Below are 15,139 nucleotides of genomic sequence, written 5' to 3' on the forward strand. Positions count from 1 at the left end.
CTTTCAGTGAACCCATTTACTCATTTTTTTTAACTATGATTTTTAATTTATTGATTTTTAGAGAGAGAAGCATTGGCTTGCTGTTCCACTTATTGATGCATGGACTGGTTGATTCTTGTACCCTCCCTGACCAGGGATCGAACCCACAACCTTGGCGTATCGGGATGATGCTCTAACCCACTGGGCTCCCCGGCCAGGGCCCTATGTCCTGTTTCTGTGGGTATATATTTAGCAGTGGAATAACTAGGTCATTGGGTAGGCATATGTTTTAGTACACACTGCCGAGAAGTTTTCTGATGGTGTTTGTGCTAAGTTGTCCTCACATCAGTGGTACGTCAGCACTGCCCTTTCTGCTCACCAGCTTCTGACCCCCTGGCCTTCTTGCAGCTCCTGACGGAGCAAGTTCCTTCCAGCCCCAGGCATTTCCACGTTTGTGCCCTCTGCCGGGACCCTCATCTGACTCACTCCTTCTCCGCACTGTCGTCCCAGCTGACCCCTCCCACCTGACTTCAAAGCAACTGCCACTCTCCTTCCCATTTACCAGCCTCACTTTGTAACTCTCATCGCTGTGAAATCGCAGTATCTCTCTCCTTGTCTGCTTGTTTATTTTCTGTCTTCCTGACTAGAATATTGGCTCCATGACATGAAAGACCCTGTCTCTTAACTTCTGTGTTGTCAGCTCCAAGCACTGTACCTGGGAGAGAGTGGTATCAGTAATATAGTTCTCGAACTCTCTGGAGACTCTTGAAATGCCAGCTCGTAAGTTTACCCTGAGAAGCGCACCACCAAGCTCAGGGGTGGGCCGGTGGGCCTGGCCAGGGCAGACTCCGCCCCCTGCGGGCCTCATGGGGGTCTGGCTGCCACAGGGTTGCTTGGGTAACGTGGACTCCAAGTCCCCTCTGCTGCTGAGTCAGGTGTGAGCTCCTCGAACAGACGCCCACGTCCCCAGGGGAGCTGTGGGCCCGTTCATTGCTCCACTGGGTGGTCTCCAGGCGCCACTGTGTGGCTGCCCGCCGTCACCGGCCCGGTGGGCTCCATGCCTTTGCACAGGGTGGGGCTTTGCCCAGTGTGCTGCCTCTGTGGTCCTCAGCTTCCTGTGCTCCTGTTGCTGAGTCACTGCTATTTATTTACCACTTTGGGAGGGGAGTTCACGGTCAAGTTTTCTAATGCCAAGCACCATTCAGTCTTCCTTTAAAATTTTAAATAATTCATTCAGTTTGAAGCAACAATGCTTGGTACAGGGATGGGACAGACAGAAAAGGGCCCTGCTCTTTGGGCACAGACGCCAGGTTAGATACCGTGATTGCACTGTGGGAGGTATGGGAAGGAAAGGCGCGGGGCGTGGGGCGGCGTGGGGCAGTCGCTCAGCCTGGTTTGCAGAAGGGAGTCTGAAGTCTGGGAGCTGGCCCCAGTCACTGCCCTCCCGGGCCAGCCCCCTACAGCACACACTTCCCTCCTCCAGGCCGGGCAAGACATGCTTTTCTGATGGCTGTCCGGAGACATGGTGTCTCACTCCGGGGCCAGACTCCTCTCGGGTTAGCTGTTGTGTAAAGCGTCCCAGTGCCTTTAGTACCTCCAGGTGGCATTCCTCTGTCTTGGGTCCCTGGTGGCAGGTGCTGCTCTGACCAAGATCCTTGGCCAGTGGTGATTCAGGGGCAGGGAACTGGCCAGATGTGGGCACCCGGGAGAGCAGGAGGTCGTGGGAAGGTGGTAATGAAAGGGGCGTGAGAAGGGAGACCGTGGTGCACTCCGCTTTCCCCCACCTCCATCTTTGCTTTGGAACCAGGGGCCCTGGTGCAAGGCACAGCCGCAGGGCACAGTCGCGGGGCTGGGTCCAGGCCTGTGTGTAGAAGCTCTAAGGACCCAGTGTCCCCGCTGTTTTTCTCCAGTGCTTAAGGTCACAGAAGGTTTTCCTTAGAGTACTATTTCCTGGTGGCCAACCTGTGGTCCTTGGAGCACGGCTGCCCCTTCCCCAGTGGCCCCCCGCACCCGCTGCCGTGGACAGAGGCACCCTCCCCAGGGACTGTGCACCATCTCAGAATGCACATGCGCCTCCTTCCTTCCCGTTCCCTCACCCCACCCTTGTCGTTTTACGTTAAAGATGTTTGGAAAGTCAAGACCTATGCTTTCATCTGTTCTGACTCTGCACGGAACAGCGTCGGTCCTGGGATGAGAGTCAGACTGGGATGCCCCGGGAGCCCAGCTGCACAGTGGGAGGAGGGTGGGCGGGGCGGGGTGAAGAAGGAAAGCCTCTGGGAGGAGGTAGTAGATCAGGGGTCCCCAGTCCCCAGGTGGCAGACTGGTACCAGTCCGTGCCATGTTAGGGACCCGGCTGCACAACAACAGGTGAGCGGTGGGCGAGCCCACAAAGCTTTGCTCTCATCACTGCCTGAGCTCCACCTCCCATTTCTCCTCCCCCGCCCTTCCCCCCACCTCCGTGGAAAAATTGTCTTCCACAAAACCAGTCCCTGGTGGCAAAAAGGTTGGTGGCCACTGTACGTAGATGACCCCTGAGCTGAGTCTCGGTGCACAGTGATCCCATTAGGGCCATTAGCAGGGGCTGGGAGGCCACAGACCCCCCAGGTGTGCGTGCCAGGCTGAGTGAGGCGGCGCAGACCGCCAGGAGGTTGCTGCTGCCTATCTTCCTCAGGGAGTCCCCTGAGTCTAGACAGCGTCGTCAGGCTTTGTCCAGAATCCTGTCTTGTCAATGGTCCCCTGCAGCCACCCTCACTGACATTGTCCTGCCACCGGCAGAAGGAAGCAGCTGCCAGGGCTGCGGGTTTTCGGAGGAAGTCGGGGAAGCCTCGCTCTGTGAGCCCCTCGGCCAAGCGCCTGACTCAGAGCTCTCCCTGTTGGCTGAAGGTGTCTTACGGCACTGAATGAACTAGCTTGTCTAAACCAAGCCTCTGGGGAAGCCCCGGCCCTGCTCCCCTTCCCTCTCTGTGGGAGCAGGGGGGCAGTCCTGATTTAAGGGTAGGAAATAGCAACATCAGGTTGAGTCACACGAGGGCCGGTCCCACCCCTCGCATGACTCATTTCCTCTGTGTAGACAGCCGTGTCCGGTGGCCCGGCCAGCTTCCTTGCCTCTGCTCTTACACACTTAGGCACAGAAAGGCCGGGAGTGCTTGAAATAGCAGGGGAGAAAGGAGGTAGAATCCCTTCCCACGAGCCCCCAGCTCCAGACCCGCTCCACGTCCCACAGCCAGTGAGCGATTTCAGACTCAGAGAGAGAGCCTCGGGATGGGAAGGGCCTGGCTGTCCGGGCCTCGGGCACCTGCTCTGCAGTGGGGAGCAGAGGCGGGGTGGCCAGTCAGGACTCTGGGTCCTGCTCACCTTATCTCGAACCCGATAAGCAGGACCTGAAACATCTACATCCCTTAGACAAGTGATGCTGGAAGCTGGATATCCACAAAGAAGAGAATAAAGGTTGACCCATTCCTCACACCATACACAAAATCAACTCAAAATAGATCATAGACCTAATTCGGAGCGTTAAAACTATAAAGCTCTTAGCAGAAAACACAGGAGTAAATTAATCTTCGTGGCCTTTGGTTAGGCATCGGTTCCTTAGATATAACACCAAAAGCACAGAGGGGGGAAAAAAACAGGAATTGGACTTCATCAAAATTTAAAAATTTTGTGCCTCAAGGGGTGCCATCAAGAAAGTGAGAAGACAGCCTATAGAATTGGAGAAATTATTTGCAAATTATATTTGCTTTCTAGGGCGTCTGTAACAGTCCTGTAAATAGGATGGCCTTGAACAACAGGAATGCGTTCTCTGCTAGAAGTCCAAAATCCAGACGTTGGCAGGGTTGGTTACTTCTGCGGTTCAGGGAAGAATTGGCTCCACACTCTTCTCCAAAGAAGACGTTCAGGGGACCAGGAAACCCACGAGAAGATGCTTGGGGTCATCAGACATTACAGACAAGGGAATCACAGCCACAGGATGGCTGTAGTCACACACACACACACACACACACACACACAATAACAAATGCTGGGGAGGCCTTGGAGAAACTGAAACCCTTGTACGTGGCTGGTGGGAATGTAAAACGGTACAGCCACTTAGGAAAAACAGTTCGGCAGTGCCTCAAAAAGTTAGCCTTAGTTACCATTTATTTCACTCCTGGGTGTACAGCCAAGAGAGTAGAGAACACATCCACATAAAAATTTGCGCATGAATGTTCATGGTAGCCTTATTCGTAATTGCCAAAGAGCAGGAAAAACCCAGGTGTCCATCAGCTGATGGGGGGGTAAACAAAACGCGGTCCATTCGTCAGTTAGAATATTATTTGGTGATGAAAAGGAATGAGGCACATACGTGCTACAACATGGACGAACCTCGAAAACATTGTATTATGCTAAGGGGAAAGAAGCCAGTTAAAAATGGCTGTATGTTGTAAGATTTTATTTATATGAAATGTCCAAAATGGGAAACCTGTGGAAACAGAAAGTACGTGATTGGTTGCCCGGAACTGAAGTGGCTGAGGGGAAATGGGGAGTGATGGGTGATGGGAACGGAGTTGCCTTGTGAGTAACACGAGTGTTCTCCACTCAGGGGTAACGGTTGCCCAACTCTGCAAATATCTCAATGAAGACGTTGAAAAAAACAACTTTAAAAGTGGCCTATGTCTTTACTTCTTTCCTAATAGAAAGGCAAGAGCTGGATCTCGGAAGATGACTTCTACCGGCCCCCCCAGGAACGACCCCCAGGGAGTCCTTCCAGTCCTTCCGATCGCTCCGTGGCTTCTTCCGGAGGGACTCCAGAGTCCAGGCCTGGGTTCCTCGGGCATTTTACTCAAGGGCCAAGAAAGAGCTCCTCCATGGGGGCCTTAGACGAAGCTTGCGCGCCTTCCCTGGGACGCAGGAAGAGCAAGGCCGCCGCGGCGCGGGAGCCCAAGGTCTTCCGGGTGGTGCACCGCAGGCAGATGGGTAGGTGGTCGCGGGGCTCCGGGCAGCCTCCCTGCGGGGTCTGCCTTTCAGAAAGCAGCTCCGAAGTCCTCTCTTCCCTTACCTCTCTTCCCTTACCGCCTGGGGGGTGTCTTCTCACCAGAAAACCCTCATCCCAGAATGTGAAAAGGAGCCACCCTTACTGAGTCATTCAAGAAAGCATTGCAGGGAAGGTACCATATTTTCTTACACAACCTTGAAAAGTAATGTCCCCAGTTGCCTACAGAGTGCGAAACTACTGTTACTTATATTGAAGTGGGAAATACCCTCCCTGAAACTACCCTGCAAATCTCACTCTACAGAACTCTTGATTCTGTCTGGGGCCCAGAGCAAACCCTGCCTCTCGGAGGCCCCTGAGGTTCAGGTGCTTTTTCCCACGGCCTCTGTCTCAGATGGCTCGTTTCACAGTTCTGGGGGCTTTATCAGATCAGTTCAGTGGCCTCCGTGTGCCGCTTGCACTGAGGCCAGCTCGACCCACCCCCCTCCTGCCCTGCCCCGTGAAGTCCAGAATGCACCCAATAACCATAACTTAATTTTCTGTAACTCTCATAAATGAACTTCCTCTTCCAATCAAACAAACAAGTGTGCTCTAGACCAAGCTCTTTCTCTCATTTTCTGTTTGCAGTGGCCCAGCCGAGAACTCTGGCCAGGTTCCTGGGGCCCTGGCATGGGGAGTGTGGGTACAGCCCTGGTCTCCATGCTGGCTGCTTTTAGGTTTTTCTGCCAGCCAGCGGATATGGTTGTAACCGTGCTGGAGAAGGCGTGCTTTGTGCCTGGGTCATCAGGTTCCCTGAGGAGTAAGACCCTCCGCAGTGGTCCTGGGAGAGGGGGAATTGTGTGCCCTCTGGTGGCAGACCCCTGGGAGCAGGGAGCACTGAGCCCTGTGAGGTGTATGGGCACGTACTCACTCATTCAGCAAATATTAACTGAGCACCTGTGATGTGTCAGGCACTGCTCGAGGTGCTAGGACACAGCAGGAGAGAAAGCAAGGTCCCTGGCTTCATGGGACTTACGTTCTGGTGGGAGCAACAGGAAGTAAGAAAATCAAGCAGGCCTGTGGTATGGGCAGGCGGTCATGATTGCTGTGGGGAACAGGTCGGGGAGTGCTGGCTGCAGTGCAGTGTTTCGTGTGGGATGGCCCCGCAGATCAGGGGACATTCGAGGAGATGCAAGGGAGGGAGGAGCAGGGGCGAGCTCCGTGGGTCATTCGCTGCGCTCCAGTGCTCAGTTCCAGGTCCTCTCCTCTGCTGACACCCACTCTCAAGGACTTAATGCCAGCAACTCCCTGGTTCTTATCTGTGAACCTTGACTGTGAACTTCACATTCAGATCTCCATCTGCTCCACGCTTGTCTAGCAGGCTTCTCTAAGGTGACATGTCCAAAAAGGACTTCCTGATTCTCCCGTTCCACACCTGCTTCTCTGCTCATGTTCCTCGTGTCATAAAATGGCCAACTTCGTCCTCCCAGATGCCGGGGCTAAAAACCTTGGGAGTTGTCCTTGACCTTCCTCGTTTCGCACCACACATCAAATCCACCGGCAAATCCTGTTGCACCTGCAGAATCTTCCACTTCTCACCACCTCCACCGCCTCATGGGTTCACTAACATCCCTGGCCCAGTTTGTTTGTTGTTGTTGTTGGGTGTTTGTTTTTTTTTTTAGATTTTATTTATTTATTTTTAGAGAGGGGAAGGAAGAGAGAATGAGAGGAAGAAAAACAGCAATGTATCGTTGCCTGTCAAGCACTTGGGTTGTGTGAACTTGGCCCACAACCCAGGCATGTGCCCTGACTGGGACTCGAACCAGCAACCCTTTGGTTCACAGGCTGGTACTCAATCTGCTGAGCCACACCAGCCAGGGCCCTGGCCTGGGTTATCACAGCAGTCTCCTAACTGGTCTTTGTCCCCCTGTAGTCCTTCAACCTGGAGCCAGGATGACTCCCCGCATTTAGAATATGTCAGATCATGCCCCTCTGCCTGACACCCCGCAGTGGCTGCTGTGTCCCTCTGAGCGAAAGTGCCTGGCTTGTGTCCCAGTGACGGTCACTTTGTCTGCACCCTCAGGACAAAGGGCTCCACAGGCTTTGTCTTTAGGTGGTAAAGGGACAGGCCCATTGTCTAAAGTGCCTCTTTCCGCCTCCAGGACTGTCCAACCCGTTCCGGGGTCTCATGAAGCTGGGCACCGTGGAGCGGCGGGGGGCAATGGGCATCTGGAAGGAGCTCTTCTGTGAGCTCTCCCCGCTGGAGTTCCGCCTCTACCTGAATGGCGAGGAGCGCACCTGTGTGGAGAACTGCTCGCTGCTGCGCTGTGAGTCTGTGGGGCCGGCCCACAGCGACGGCCGCTTCGAGCTGGTCTTCTCTGGCAAGAAGCTGACCCTGCGGGCCTCCTCCCAGGACGAGGCCGAGGACTGGCTGGATCGGGTGCGGGAGGCCCTGCAGAAGTGCCGGCCCCAGCAGGAGGACGAGTGGGTGAACGTCCAGTACCCAGAGCAGGCCGACGGCCTCCCCGACAGCCCCCAGGGCGGCCTCCCCTCCCACTCGGACACGCTGGAGGAGCCCGAAACCCTCCAGGGCACGCAGTTCGATTGGTCCTCTGCCCAAGTGCCTGAGCCAGACGCTATCAAAGAATCCCTCTTGTACTTGTACACAGACAGGACCTGGACACCCTACATTTTTTCCCTGTCCTTGGAGTCCTTGAAATGCTTTCGAGTGAGGAACAATGACAAGATGTTGAGTGACAGCCACGGAGTTGAGACCATACGAGACATCCTGCCAGACACGAGCCTCGGGGGCCCATCCTTCTTCAAAATCATCACGGCCAAGGCTGTTCTGAAGCTGCAGGCCAGCACAGCGGAGGAGGCTGCCTCCTGGAGGGATCTGGTGCGCCAGGTCCTGGCGTCCTACTTGGAGACAGCCGAGGAGGCGGTGACGCTGGGCGGGAGTCTGGATGAAAGCTGCCAGGAGGTGCTGAAGTTCGCCACGGGGGAGAACGGCTTCCTGCTGCAGTACCTGGTGGCCATCCCCACGGAGAAGGGCCTGGACTCCCAGGGCTGCTTCTGTGCAGGTGCCGACTCACCNCCATCCTTCTTCAAAATCATCACGGCCAAGGCTGTTCTGAAGCTGCAGGCCAGCACAGCGGAGGAGGCCGCCTCCTGGAGGGATCTGGTGCGCCAGGTCCTGGCGTCCTACTTGGAGACAGCCGAGGAGGCGGTGACGCTGGGCGGGAGTCTGGATGAAAGCTGCCAGGAGGTGCTGAAGTTCGCCACGGGGGAGAACGGTTTCCTGCTGCAGTACCTGGTGGCCATCCCCACGGAGAAGGGCCTGGATTCCCAGGGCTGCTTCTGTGCAGGTGCCGACTCACCCTCCCACCACCCCCAGCCCCTCAGCCTCCCTTCATCTCGGGGGCGGGGGGGGGTCCTGTTTGAGGCTCTGCACCCCTCCCTGTCCCTCCGTGAGTGGCCCCATCCCACTCCTGGGCTGTTGCAGCCAGTGAGGCTGTTTGCAGCTGTTGGAGCAAAGAGCATCTGCTCCTCCCAGCACCCAGGGGAGTTCCGGGGAGCCGGGCGCTCCACTCCCTTCGTCGCCATAAAACCGCATGATCGTGTTATTTGGGAGCAGGGGCATGGTACCCTCTCACGAACTTCTGCCTGTTCTTGCAAGTGCACACAGTTGTTGTTTATTTTTATTACAAAAATAGTCTCGTGCTACTCAGCACTGTGCAGTACAACTTTCTGTGTTGATGGAAAGGTCGTAGATTTCTGCTGACCGATTCACTGGCTACAAGCCACATGTGGCCACAGGTCTGTAAGATGTGACCAAAGAGCGGATTTTTTTCATTTAATTGAAGTTGATTTAAATTTTTTTTAATTTATTTATTTTTAGTTATTTATTTTTAGAGAGAGGGGAAGGGAGGGAGAAAGAGAAACATCAGTGTATGGTTGCCTCTCTTGTGCCCCCTACTGGGGACCTGGCCCACAACCCAGGAGTGTGCCCTGACTGGGAATAGAACTGGAGACCTTTCGGTTCGCAGGCCGGTGCTCAGTCCACTGAGCCACACCAGCCAGGGCTGAAGTTGATTTAAATTTTAAAGGGCACTGTGTCTTGTGACCACCATGTTGGACAACATAGCAGTCTGTATATTGTTCTGCAACTTGGATTTTTCCTAGTTAAAGATACATTGTGGACATTATTCCAAGTCAGTCCATCTTCTTTGTCATTGTCATCATCTGGTCTACCTCTGCCGGGTGCTGGGCCAGATGCTTCTCAAGTCTGGATCGTCTCATTTAATCCTCACACCCACCCTGCAGGGATCGCTGCTAGTCTTATCTTGTCCGTAGCTGAGGAAACTGAGTCACAGGGCTGGTAAGAACCTGTCCCAGGTCCGCACAGGTGGTAAGTGGTGGAGCCAGGTGAGGACCACGTTGGTCCCAGAGCCTGTGCTCTCCACAGGTCCCCGTCGGCCTCTTCTCCCTTGTTTTCAAGGCTGCCTGATACTCCACGGCTCAGGTTCCATCTTTAGCTCTCCCCCTCAGTGGAACCAGCCACTCCCATCACCCTGGTCCTCCCGGTGAGCTGTGCGAAGCTTGCCTGCGGCAGAGCGCCCAAGCGACGGCCTCGGCTGCAAGTGGTGTAGGAGCGGTCCCGTCGGGGTGGGGCTGGTGGGACTGGAGGGGACAGCCTGCCTCAGGTGTCTGGGAGGAAGTGGTCTGTGGTCAGTACCCTGGAGGGTGGGAGAAGCTAGACAGGGCAGAGCTTCCTGCAGAAAACCTCTTCAAGCCTCAACTCCCCCACCAGCCCGCCCACCTGGCGAGGCAGTTTGCACTTGTGGGTGTGGATGGATGCTGGCCCAGGTGGAAGGGGCGGCTCTCGCTGTCCCTGCCACCCACCTGTGGGCCAGCCTGGAACCGGGGAGCCTGGGCTTCCTCTCCACTTGTAAGCACAGCTCCGGGGCCAGGCAGGCACCAATCACTGCCGTTCAGCTTGTTCTTCATAGTTTGTGGGCCACTTTCAAAACTGGTCACATTTAAACTTTGTAATAGCCCCACAGAATAACCAGTAGTAGCCGAATTGTACAGATACCAAATGAAACCTGGCAAAAGCTTGGTGAGGGTCAGGACGAGGTAACGGGTAAGCAGAGGGGTGGCCTTTCTAGTGCTGAGGCCGGGGGGACTCTGTCCCCTGGCCCCGTGTGAGGGAGGCTGCGCACTGCTCAGGACCAGAGCCAGGCCCTCGCTTTGCCCAGGGCACACTGGCTCCCACTCCCTCTGCTCCCCCCCTGGGGGCACCCCCCACTGAGGGGCTGCAGCTGGGCCCCATGCTGCTGCCCTGAGGTCTCCAGCAGCTCTGGCTTCAGGCTAGCCCCAGGCAGCGTCCGGACTGCCCCATGTCCCCAGCTCCTGCCCTGCTGGCCAAGGTCCTCCCTTTTGCTTCCTTGTCTGGGCCCCAGTGGACGGACAGGCCAGGAGGAGGTCAGCACTGGCCAGCACACAGTGGAGACTCGGAGCACAGGCTCCAGAACCAACAAATCCCAACTTTGAATTCTCATGAGGATTAATTAATGGGGTTGATTCTGACTGGCGGTGGTTCTCACCCTCGTACTCTTTTTTTCCCCCAACCTTTATACTTTTCTTAAATAGCAGGCCCTTCCGCCTTAGTAGCTTCCTCTGAGTTACTCGGGAGCGGACTGTGCCGCACCGCTGCTCACTCTGCCCCATCTGCTCACTCTCCCCAGGCTGCTCCCGGCAGATCGGCTTCTCGTTTGTTCGACCCAAGCTCTGTGCCTTCTCTGGCCTCTATTACTGTGACTTCTGCCACCAAGACGATGCCGCAGTGATTCCAGCCAGGCTCATCCACAACTGGGACCTCACCAAGCGCCCGGTGAGTCTCGAGCCCGGCCCACTGTGGCCGCGGTGAATGGGCTGCTGAATGGCAGCGAAGTGGTCACTCCTCTGCTGCTGTCCTCTGCTGGGAGGAGTGAGCCTCTGGGGAAAGTAGGGTCACTGGTTCGCGGTGGGGGAGGGGGCGGTTGACCAAGAAAAAACTCGGTGCTTTCCTGTGGCCCCTGCGCGGAGCTCTTTCAGGGCCTGCCTTGGTCCTCGGGCGGGAGTCCAAGGATGCTCTTCCCACAGCTACAGACAAAACTGCTTCAGGCACCAGCAACTAGATAGTTGGATGGATGGATGGATGAGTGAGTGGATGGGGGTGGGTACATGGATGGTTATGGATGGGTGGGTGTATGAAAGTATGGATGGATTGATGGGTGGATGGGTGGATGGATGGATGGGTGGGTGGATGGGTGGGTGGATGGGTGGGTGGATGGATGGGTAGATGGGTGGATGGATGGGTGGGTGGATGGATGCATGGGCTGGCCAGCCAGTTGCGCTTCCCCTTGGAGCCGTCGGCCTTTTCTGTTGATGTAAAAAACAAATGGCAGTGACTGGGAAGCAAGACAGTTTTGCACTTTCTTTTACACACCGGAATTGAAGAGGGACTGGAATGAAGATGACCTGAAGGTGGGAGAAAGCAAGGCTGGGATTGGACGACAGGACAGTTGACTGTGTGCGCTCGAGGGTGGTCACTCTGTAGGTGCAGGGGTCTGGTGGAGAGAGGCGTTCCAAAGGTGTGTTCACCCGGATGCACAGGCATAGGAGACAGGTCTTGCTTAAGGCCAAGGTAAACCTTTCGCTAAAGAAGTTACGGGCCTGGGACGTGGCTACCCACGGTGGCCTGCCTGGACAGTATTTGATCAGATCGGCGTGTGAGGTTACTTCCCGCTAGAGTCAGTGCCATGCACATGTTATATTTGCATACACATCTGCTTCTATAAAAATTGGGCTATGCTGGACTCTTCCTGCTTTTAACATGCTGTGTTCACTTACTATTATGTCTTCAGTACTTGTGTCCACCGAACACTTCTGACTGAGATGCACTCTACGATCATTCAGGTTTCCTCTTCTCCAGCTGAGTTTACCCACTTTTCTGGCCATGTTACCGGGAGCAAATGATTTAATTTCTGCTCCCTCATCTGGAAAGGGGGGTTAACAACTGCCTGTTTCAGGCTTGTGTGAGGACCGAAGGGGACAGTGCCCTCCAGGCACTTCAGAGGTGCCTGCCATCAGCACCCGTCCCCTCTCCTGGGGCACGTCCCACCTTCTGCCCCTTGTTCTCTTATCAAAGTGCAGGGAACGTGACCCTCAGGGTCCATGCCAACCCAGCCTCTGCCCCGCTGGGGACAGGAATCCCAAAGACGTCAGCTTCACTTTGGATTTTTTTGTTGGTTACATCATCCCCACCCTTACCCTCAGCGTCAAGTATTTGACTAACAGCATGGAGAAAATCAAACCTCAAAATCACCACAGATGCAAAGGACCCTTTGGCCACAGAGCGCTCGGCGTTCACAGCACCCGGTGCTTCCACTGGGCCACCTCCTCATTCGTTGCTGTAATTCTTGTACCACTTCCTCCTTCCAGCCAGAAAATTACAGTGCTCTTCTCGGCATATCTGAGATTGGGAAATGCAAACTAGACAGTGGCCGGCTCACAGGTTAGGGGCCTCATTGCTCACCGTGACCACTCAGGTTGACCCACTTGGGTGAGGCCTGCCGGGCCCTTGGCAGGATGTGAGGCCAGGGCGGGGCTGCTTTCTTCGTCCACCGCCTCCGCACCCATGGGCTAGAAACAGTCCCTGAGGAGCCCAAAGCCTGCCTGTCTGCGGCGCTTGGCAGTTTGTAGCACACATTCCTTGTGTTATTCCATCTGAGCCTCGCCCAAGGCCTGGGGCTGAGGCGTGGGCAGGGCCCGGCCGGGGCTGGGGCACAGCAGCTAGATCCAGGTCGCCGGGGCTTTGCCACGGGGCTGCCCACTGGCCGGGGGCTGGTACCTCTGGGAAATGGGACAGGAGTTGCCCATACTGGGGAAGGCAAGGGATGCCCGTGGAGCTGGTAGACCAAAGGCCACAAGCCTCCCCAGCCCGCGGCCCATCTCCCAAGCATGGGCGGCTAGTCTCCCCAGCTCCCTGTGCCATCCCCAACCCTCCAGGGGGCAGCTGGTCTGCAACACACACTCGGAGTCTGGTGGCAGTCCCATTCACCAGGGTACTCTGCTGCTGCCTTGTCAGGAGCTTACCTGGATTATTCTTTACTCTAAGCTCAAAATGATCCCAGGAGACAAGTGCTTCATTTTCTCCTTTATACACACAGGAAGCTGAGTCGCAGGGATTAAGGCAGGTTCACCAGGTCACGCAGCTGGGACGTGGTAGAACCAGGATTCAAGCCCCAGTCTGCCGTGAAAGCCGGACTCGTAACCGCCGCCCAGTAGTTGACAGTGGAGAGTGTCTCCTCTCTCCCGCTCTTGTGACAGGGAAGGGACAACCTCGGGAGAAAGGGCCCTGCTTGTGAGTGCGGCAGCCCGGTGTGTGGAGGGAGTCCTCGTGTCAGTTTAGGCCTGGTCTCCACTTCCCGCAGTGGGCCCAGTAAGCGCCTCGAGCTTCTCTGAGCCTCAGTTTCTTCCTCAATAGAGTAGGGACGATGGCACCTTCCCCTTCGGGTTGTTATGAGGATGAAGAAAAGATGTGGTCAAGGTCCTCAGCCCAGTGTCTAGCAAACAGTAGGAGCTCAATAATTGACTTCAGCGTTAGGGTGGGGCCTGAGGGTAGAGCCTTTATGCCCTGTCAGGTGGGAGAGTCTGAGATTGGTCGCTGGAGTCTGGGGAGGCTTGGGGAGCCCTGAGGGTGCTGCCGGTGAGAGCCAAGGGAAGTGGGGAAGCCTCTCGTTAAGCTGTGTCTGATGTGTGGCTTCCTGTGGTCGGTCCCTGACCCAGATCCGGTCTCTTGCTCCAGCATCAGCTCAGGGGACATGCCTGTTCCCTTTAGGTAGGAACATGGGGGCTGGGCGGAGAGGGAGTAGTGGGAAAAGTCTGTGAGGCCCCGGGGAGAGGGCCTCAGGGGAGAGGGCCCCTCCTGCGTCCCCACCAGCATGGTCTGCAGCGGGTGGCAGTTGGTGCCACGGAGGTGTGAGGGTCACACCTTCTCAGATCAGCTGGGTTCACATCTTGGCGTTGATGAGTCACCGCCTCTCTCTGAACCTCAGTCTCTTCATCTGTAGAATGAAGGTGGCCCTTGTAGGGTCAGTGAGGGAGAGAGTGGGCGGCACAGTGCTTGGCCCGGGGCTATGCACTGAGTGGCCTCTCTTGCTCACCCCCACTGCCTGGTGGCGCCCCCAGATCTGCCGACAGGCCCAGAAGTTCCTGACGCAGATCCGGGCTCATCCGCTCATCAACCTGCAGCTGGTGAACCCATCTCTGTACGAACACGAGGAGCGGATGCATCTCATCGGGCAGAGCCGGGAGCAGCTGAAGCTGCTGGGCGATTACCTGGGCCTGTGCCGGAGTGGAGCCCTGAAGGAGCTAAGCAAAAGGTGAGCAGCCTGGACGCGGGCACACACAGGGACACGCTCAGCGCCCTCCTGGGAGAAAGCCAGGGCCTGGTGGAGAGCCCAGGCCACTGGGCTTGGGATTACCACGTGCTTTAGGAGAGGCTTTTAATGGCTCACATAGTCATTCATTCATTCATTCATTCATTCATTCAACAAATATTTATTGGGAACATACTAAGTGCCCAGCACTGGGCTAGGTGTATGGGACACCACGCAGAAGGGGGTAGGCCTGGCCCTCCCCTCTTGAAGGGAAGGCCGCTGCTGGGGCTGAGGCCGGGAGAGAGTGGGGGAGGCGCCCGCCTCTAGAGAGGGGTGCATCTAGCTTGAGGAGGATACAGGGAGAGAAGACTTCCTGTGGGAACTGACGTCTAAGGCATGACCTGAAGAATAAGTTACAGAGGAGAAGAGAAGCAGGAAAGGTATTTGAGGGGGAAGCCGTGATATACGTGAGGGCTTGGACGTAGAGGCTCTTCCTGTGCCTGTCAGGAACACCTCCCAGCCCCCAGGCTGCAGCCCAGGCTGTGGCCCTTGGGGGGACCGGGCTGTTCCGAGACCCTGAGGAGGACAGGCCTCAGGCAGAGGAGCTGGTGCCTGCTGCCCAGCTGGGCTGCACTGCTCTGCACTCAGGACCTGGAGCAGCTCACCAGCCACTCCTTCCCATGGGGCCCTCGCAGAGACGCCCTGTCCAGTGGGCCAGGCCTCCACGGTCCGGCTGCCGTCCTCCCAGAGCCGCTCCTGCCTGGCTCCTCAGGGCCAGGCCGGT

The 15,139-nt window shown here is 56.2% G+C and overlaps 1 protein-coding gene across 8 annotated transcripts in view; it reads left to right on the top strand.

Annotated features, from left to right (window-relative positions):
- PLEKHM1 (pleckstrin homology and RUN domain containing M1) overlaps positions 1-15,139 on the top strand; it is a 46,587-nt gene that overhangs the window by 24,460 nt on the left and 6,988 nt on the right. For 6 of the 8 annotated variants that reach the window (XM_037067014.1, XM_037067019.1, XM_037067007.1 and 3 more), the window contains 4 exons: positions 4,653-4,932; positions 7,090-8,010; positions 10,678-10,823; positions 14,165-14,358. In XM_037067014.1, the coding sequence (XP_036922909.1) occupies positions 4,653-4,932; positions 7,090-8,010; positions 10,678-10,823; positions 14,165-14,358 (1,541 nt within the window). Of the gene's footprint in view, positions 1-4,652; positions 4,933-7,089; positions 8,011-8,039; positions 8,296-10,677; positions 10,824-14,164; positions 14,359-15,139 lie in introns of all 8 variants that reach the window. The other 2 variants (XM_037067027.1, XM_037067053.1) reach the window with 2 other exon arrangements.

Source organism: Sturnira hondurensis, unplaced genomic scaffold, assembly GCF_014824575.4.
Source record: "Sturnira hondurensis isolate 20B ecotype Veracruz unplaced genomic scaffold, ASM1482457v3 Scaffold0001221, whole genome shotgun sequence".
Taxonomy (NCBI): Eukaryota; Metazoa; Chordata; class Mammalia; order Chiroptera; family Phyllostomidae; genus Sturnira; species Sturnira hondurensis.